A 7,982-nucleotide genomic window follows, 5' to 3' on the forward strand; every position below is an offset into this window, starting at 1 on the left:
TTGCAGGCAAGTCTGCTGTTGTTGTATCCTTTTCAACATAAAGTTAGCTAGAAATGAACATAGCAACAAGTTTTTAAAAAAGTGTCAAGGTGTTTCTTCCCTTGGAATTAAAAATGTATGGATATTTTAAAACGAATTGAACACACACACACACACACACACACACACACACACACACACACACACACACATACAGATAATGAAATCCGCCCTTAACCGCCACCTCCAGCTGTCGTCTGTTCCTCTCCAGCTCCTGCTCTACCTGACAGCTCTTTACTATGTCTTCTACTTCCTCTCTACATTCTGCATGATCATCTACAAGAGTGAGGCACCTTCTGCATGCAGACTGTTGTTGTTGTTGTTGTTGTTGTTGTGAGAGAGAGAGTGACTAATCTTGTTGTTGTGTGAGAGAGAGAGAGAGAGAGAGAGAGAGTGACTAATCTTCTGCATGCAGACTGTTGTTGTTGTTGTTGTTGAGAGAGAGAGTGACTCATCTTCTGTATGCAGACTGTTGTTGTTGTTGTTGTTGTTGTTGTTGTTGTTGTTGTGAGAGAGAGTTTGTTGCAAAAATGGTCCTTGGTCCTGAGACAGTTCTGGTCTTGACTCCGTCTCTGGTTTGCTGCCTGTCCTCTAGGTCGTATTATGAGCTACCCTGATGACCTCCTAACCCAGGACGTAGGTCTGCTCTTCTTCATGGCTTGTCTTGAGCTGTTCCGACTCTACTGTGGTGAGTTGTAGTGGGGGTCTGACTCTATTGGGGTGAGTTGTAGTGGGGGTCTGACTCTACTGAGGTGAGTTGTAGTGGGGGTCTGACTCTATTGGGGTGAGTTGTAGTGGGGGTCTGACTCTACTGAGGTGAGTTGTAGTGGGGGTCTGACTCTACTGAGGTGAGTTGTAGTGGGGGTCTGACTCTGAGGTGAGTTGTAGTGGGGGTCTGACTCTATTGGGGTGAGTTGTAGTGGGGGTCTGACTCTACTGAGGTGAGTTGTAGTGGGGGTCTGACTCTGAGGTGAGTTGTAGTGGGGGTCTGACTCTATTGGGGTGAGTTGTAGTGGGGTCTGACTCTACTGAGGTGAGTTGTAGTGGGGGTCTGACTCTACTGAGGTGAGTTGTAGTGGGGTCTGACTCTGAGGTGAGTTGTAGTGGGGGTCTGACTCTATTGGGGTGAGTTGTAGTGGGGGTCTGACTCTACTGAGGTGAGTTGTAGTGGGGGTCTGACTCTGAGGTGAGTTGTAGTGGGGGTCTGACTCTATTGGGGTGAGTTGTAGTGGGGTCTGACTCTACTGGGGTGAGTTGTAGTGGGGTCTGACTCTACTGGGGTGAGTTGTAGTGGGGTCTGACTCTGAGGTGAGTTGTAGTGGGGTCTGACTCTATTGGGGTGAGTTGTGGTGGGGTTTGACTCTACTGGGGTGAGTTGTAGTGGGGTCTGACTCTACTGGGGTGAGTTGTAGTGGGGGTCTGACTCTACTGAGGTGAGTTGTTGTGGGGGTCTGACTCTACTGAGGTGAGTTGTAGTGGGGTCTGACTCTGAGGTGAGTTGTGGGGGGTCTGACTCTATTGGGGTGAGTTGTAGTGGGGTCTGACTCTACTGGGGTGAGTTGTAGTGGGGGTCTGACTCTACTGGGGTGAGTTGTAGTGGGGGTCTGACTCTGAGGTGAGTTGTAGTGGGGGTCTGAATCTATTGGGGTGAGTTGTAGTGGGGGTCTGACTCTACTGGGGTGAGTTGTAGTGGGGGTCTGACTCTACTGGGGTGAGTTGTAGTGGGGGTCTGACTCTACTGTGGTGAGTTGTAGTGGGGGTCTGACTCTACTGTGGTGAGTTGTAGTGGGGTCTGACTCTACTGGGGTGAGTTGTAGTGGGGGTCTGACTCTACTGGGGTGAGTTGTAGTGGGGGTCTGACTCTACTGAGGTGAGTTGTAATGGGGGTCTGAAGTTTGAGGTGAGTTGTAGTGGGGGTCTGACTCTACTGTGGTGAGTTGTAGTGGGGGTCTGACTCCACTGTGGTGAGTTGTAGTGGGGGTCTGACTCTACTGGGGTGAGTTGTAGTGGGGGTCTGACTCTACTGGGGTGAGTTGTAGTGGGGGTCTGACTCTACTGAGGTGAGTTGTAATGGGGGTCTGAAGTTTGAGGTGAGTTGTAGTGGGGGTCTGACTCTGAGGTGAGTTGTAATGGGGGTCTGAAGTTTGAGGTGAGTTGTAGTGGGGGTCTGACTCTGGGGTGAGTTGTAATGGGGGTCTGAAGTTTGAGCAAGGCATTCAGCCTCTTATTAAAGGGTGACTCCACGCCAGCGGGAGCAGAACATATTTTTTCTCTCAGATTTTTCTGGAAATTCTCACATAATGACTTCATTGGAAGGGAGGATGTTTGAAATGCTTTTTACAATTGTATCACAAAATAATTTTTTTCGAAAATCATGATGAAATTTGCAATTTTAGGCCCTTTATAGACCTGTACATGCCTCCTGCCAGACCCTATGATCTGTGAACCGTACATGAAACAGACAACATTCTTGTAACAAATGTCAAAATAATTTCAAACATCCTTCCTCTCAACGAAGTTCCTATGTGAGAATTGCCAGAAAAATCTGAGATACCCAAAATATTTTCCTCTCCCGCTGTCATGGGATCGCCCTATACTGCTCTTGGGAGGAGGACCCTGTGCCATGTCTCTCCCCCCTTCCCCACCCACCTCCTTCCAGGTGTGAGGGGTAACCTGCAGGAGACGGAGGGTTATATGTGGGCTAACCTGGCCATGACGGTGGCTACGGCCCTGTTGTCCGTCTACTTCCTGGTATGGCAGCTGTACGTGATGCATGCTGACGTCATCATCAACGCCATACTGCTCAGTGTTTACGGACTGGGAGGGGTCCTAGGTCTGGCCACACTGGCTAGATTCACCAGGTTAGTTATCTATTTGCCGTGTCCATAATACTCACATAGCTATCTATTGATATGATTCATATTTATTCAATTCGTTTTGTTTTTGTGATTTAATAATTAAAGGGGATACTTTGGGATTTTGGTATTGAGGCCCTTTCAATATGGCCTCCTGAGTGGCGCAGCGGTCTAAGGCACTGTATCTCAGTGCTAGAGGCATCACTACAGACCTTGGTTCGATTCCAGGGTGTATCACAACCGGCCGTGATTGGGAGTCCCATAGGGCGTCGCACAATTGGCCCAGCATCGCCCGGGTTTGGCCGGTGTAGGCCGTCATTGTAAATAATTTGTTCTTAACTGACTTGCCTAGTAAAATAAAGGTTAAATAAAAGGTCTATGGGTATCTACTAGCCACAGATACCCAATGAGTCTATAGGTATCTACTAGCCACAGATACCCAATGAGTCTATAGGTATCTACTAGCCACAGATACCCAATGAGTCTATAGGTATCTACTAGCCACAGATACCCAATGAGTCTATAGGTATCTACTAGCAGCAGATACCCAATGAGTCTATAGGTATCTACTAGCCACAGATACCCAATGAGTCTATAGGTATCTACTAGCCACAGATACCCAATGAGTCTATAGGTATCTACTAGCCACAGATACCCAATGAGTCTATAGGTATCTACTAGCCACAGATACCCAATGAGTCTATAGGTATCTACTAGCCACAGATACCCAATGAGTCTATAGGTATCTACTAGCAGCAGATACCCAATGAGTCTATAGGTATCTACTAGCCACAGATACCCAATGAGTCTATAGGTATCTACTAGCCACAGATACCCAATGAGTCTATAGGTATCTACTAGCAGCAGATACCCAATGAGTCTATAGGTATCTACTAGCCACAGATACCCAATGAGTCTATAGGTATCTACTAGCCACAGATACCCAATGAGTCTATAGGTATCTACTAGCCACAGATACCCAATGAGTCTATAGGTATCTACTAGCCACAGATACCCAATGAGTCTATAGGTATCTACTAGCCACAGATACCCAATGAGTCTATAGGTATCTACTAGCCACAGATACCCAATGAGTCTATGGGTATCTACTAGCCACAGATACCCAATGAGTCTATAGGTATCTACTAGCCACAGATACCCAATGAGTCTATAGGTATCTACTAGCCACAGATACCCAATGAGTCTATAGGTATCTACTAGCCACAGATACCCAATGAGTCTATAGGTATCTACTAGCCACAGATACCCAATGAGTCTATAGGTATCTACTAGCAGCAGATACCCAATGAGTCTATGGGTATCTACTAGCATGTTAGCAGATACTTAATACACTTCCAGTCATTGCGCTAACGGTAGTTAGCATTGGCTACCTCTTAACTTCCTTCATACTGGATACAGAGACATTAACATGGTATCCAGGAGTTCATCATCCCTTTAATGATTTTGGTGACATTTTATCTTGGCCTATTTAAAGTAGGCTAATAGGCCTCTCCCACCAGTCACCACATGTTTTGAATTGGCATTGTGTTGTGAATGGCCTGCCTGCACTGAGCGTCGCTCCCTTTTGTCTGCTCTATTGTCCGTGAATGAAATAAGCTCCCGTGGTTCTTCAGAGACTTTGTGAATTATTGATCCAGGTTTTTATTCATTCCAAGCGTCACTGCATACCACCTTCTAATGCTATGACGTCAGGGCCAGACCTCGCGTTTTCCTTTCAAAGACGGAAGAGATTGTGGGTAAAATATCTGACTGACCACTTCCACCGAAGAGATTGGTAATGGGTTAAGTCTGAACGTTCCTGAACGTTCCTGAACGTTCCACACTGAACAAGGATTTAACGAAGGTTTTCACTTTCCAATGACTGTGAAATGTAGTTTCTTAGTTGTTTTTGGTTTTTAACCCTACTTTAGTTGAATACAGTTATTGTAAGTCCCTCTAGATAATTCCGCTGATATGTAGCCTAATGTCTGTGCTCATTTCTGTCTTTCAGTGTCTACTCCTGACCCCAACAATTATAGCTGCACTGACAGCACCTCCAGAATTTCCTTCTATTCCTTCACTACCAAACCTTAACTACCACTCCTTCACTACCAAACCTTCACTACCACTCCTTCACTACCAAACCTTCACTACCACTTCTTCACTATCAAAACTTCACTACCAAACCTTCACTACCAAACCTTCACTACCACTCCTTCACTACCAAACCTTCACTACCAAACCTTCACTATCAAACCTTCACTACCAAACCTTCACTACCAAACCTTCACTACCACTCCTTCACTAACAAACCTTCACTAACAAACCTTCACTACCAAACCTTCACTACCAAACTTTCACTACCAAACCTTCACTACCAAACCTTCACTACCACTCCTTCACTACCAAACCTTCACTACCAAACCCTCTGCTGCAACATTGGAGATGTCTGAGCATCAATGTGGGTGTTGGGGGGATTCAGAATGCTAGTGGTATCCTGTCCCGGAGCTCTACAATTCCTTTGACCTCGTGGCTTGGTCTTTGCTCTGTCAACTGTAGGACCTTATATATAGACAGGTGTGTTTCCAAATCATGTCCAATCAATTGAATTCATCACATTTGGACGCCAATCAAGTTGTTGAAACATCTCAGGGATGATCAATGGAAACAGGATGCAACCTGAGGTCAATGTTGAGTCTCATAGCAAAGGCTCTGAATACTAATGTAAATAAGGGATTTATGTTTGACTTTTTAATTTTTTTTATTTGCCAAACATTTCTAAAAAAACAAAAACAAAAGTGTTTTTTGCTTTGTCATGATTGGGTAATTGTGATGTCATTATGGGGTATTGTGATGCCATTATGGGGTATTGTGATGTCATTATGGGGTATTGTGATGCCATTATGGGGTATTGTGATGCCATTATGGGGTATTGTGATGCCATTATGGGGTATTGTGATGTCATTATGGGGTATTGTGATGTCATTATGGGGTATTGTGATGTTATTATGGGGTATTGTGATGTCATTATTGGGTAATTCTGTGTAGATTGATGAGAGAGAGAAAAAAAGTAAAATAACAAAATGTGGAAAAAGTTGAGGGGTCTGAATACTTTCCCGAACGCGCTGTACATCACATCTATAGGCTACATTGAAATGGACATACAAACAACAGCCTATATAGAAGATGGACCTCCAGTGTCCGTCTAAGCGGTACGTTTGTAATCATTCAGCCGATCCTAAATCACTCCCAACCCATTCCCCTTGGCCCTAACTCTTCAATGTTAACCCCCGATTGCTGTGTAGTGGATATTCCCACATATTGGTTATATTATGCAAACACCCGAGGGATAGGGCCTAGGGGGAGAGGTAGGGAGTGAATTGAGACCTATGTTCTGTATAGGATAGACACCGGTTAGTCCTCTCACTCAAACCGTTGTCATTGTTCCGTCTTATGTTGTATCTACCCCACATTTCCCAGGAATAATCTGATCATGTTACTGAATGTATCAAGAGTATTTTCACCAGTTGTTATCAACAAATGCTGTGAAAAGTACAAATGTAAAATACACATCAAATCAACAGTGTTAATGTTTTTGGATTCAGTCTTGTATCAGGTGAACTGTTGTGTCCTCACCTTCGGTCTAATAATTTGATTATCTCTAAACTGTTCCCTTTGAATTGCTACCATCGTTATGCAAATACTTTTCATATTTCTTCTGTAAGAGACGTATCAATGTGGCCCTATCCATATAGGACAATTCCCACGAGGGCTAATTAGTCTGTGAACCCTCATACATTAAGAACAAAACACTGTTTTCTGACTGTTTTCCATGTTATTTGGTTAGTTCTCTCTTAAAGAGCTGAGGTCTATGGTGATAGGTGGGATGGGCTGAGGGGTGGGATTAAAGAGCTGAGGTCTATGGTGATAGGTGGGATGGGCTGAGGGGTGGGATTAAAGAGCTGAGGTCTATGGTGATAGGTGGGATGGGCTGAGGGGTGGGATTAAAGAGCTGAGGTCTATGGTGATAGGTGGGATGGGCTGAGGGGTGGGATTAAAGAGCTGAGGTCTATGGTGATAGGTGGGATGGGCTGAGGGGTGGGATTAAAGAGCTGAGGTCTATGGTGATAGGTGGGATGGCCTGAGAGAGGTGGGATTAAAGAGCTGAGGTCTATGGTGATAGGTGGGATGTTGCTGAGGGGTGGGATTAAAGAGCTGAGGTCTGTGGTGATAGGTGGGATGGGCTGAGGGGTGGGATCAAAGAGCTGAGGTCTATGGTGATATGTGGGATGGGCTGAGGGGTGGGATTAAAGAGCTGAGGTCTATGGTGATAGGTGGGATGGCCTGAGAGAGGTGGTATTAAAGAGCTGAGGTCTATGGTGATAGGTGGGATTGGCTGAGAGAGTTGGGATTAAAGAGCTGAGGTCTATGGTGATAGGTGGGATGGGCTGAGGGGGTGGGATTAAAGAGCTGAGGTCTATGGTGATAGGTGAGATGGGCTGAGGGGTGGGATTAAAGATCTGAGGTCTATGGTGATAGGTGGGATGGCCTGAGGGGGTGGGATTAAAGAGTTGAGGTCTATGGTGATAGGTGGGATGGGCTGAGAGAGGTTGTATTAGAGAGCTGAGGTCTATGGTGATAGGTGGGATTAAAGAGCTGATGTTTGGTAATGTATTAGTGTTATGTGACTGCTTTATACAAAAATATGTCAAATATTAAATATTTAATATTAATTAATATTAATATTAAAAGGTCAATGTAAAATATCTGTACAGTACCAGTCTAAAGTTTGGATACAATTTCTCAATCCAGGGTTTTTCTTAATGTTGTACTATTTTCTACATTGTATAATAATAGTGAAGACATTAAAACTATGTTGGGAGGCCCACTTTTTTGTTTTTCTTTTCCTGTTGATACTGATTGTGTTATTTATTATTAAACTATATTTCTTAACAGTTTTTTTCTTTTCTAAGGGTACAGGTTTTATTCACTTACAATTTGACATGGATAATGAACCTGTAACCCAAAAATTATTAAACAAATTAAGAATTTAACCGACTGGCACCCGGGCTAGCAGGACAACCTCTC

At 44.5% G+C, this 7,982-nt stretch overlaps 1 protein-coding gene across 1 annotated transcript in view; it reads left to right on the forward strand.

The window, feature by feature from the left end:
* Positions 1–5,503, forward strand: part of LOC121846347 (transmembrane protein 80-like) — a 5,736-nt gene extending 233 nt beyond the window's left edge. The window contains exons 2-6 of the mRNA XM_042320424.1: positions 7–23; positions 230–323; positions 635–727; positions 2,699–2,900; positions 4,906–5,503. Coding sequence (XP_042176358.1) covers positions 7–23; positions 230–323; positions 635–727; positions 2,699–2,900; positions 4,906–4,918 — 419 coding nt within the window. The 3' untranslated portion in view covers positions 4,919–5,503. The remainder of the gene's footprint in view (positions 1–6; positions 24–229; positions 324–634; positions 728–2,698; positions 2,901–4,905) is intronic.
* Positions 5,504–7,982: the final 2,479 nt, after the last annotated feature.

Source organism: Oncorhynchus tshawytscha, linkage group LG01, assembly GCF_018296145.1.
Source record: "Oncorhynchus tshawytscha isolate Ot180627B linkage group LG01, Otsh_v2.0, whole genome shotgun sequence".
Classification (NCBI taxonomy): domain Eukaryota; kingdom Metazoa; phylum Chordata; class Actinopteri; order Salmoniformes; family Salmonidae; genus Oncorhynchus; species Oncorhynchus tshawytscha.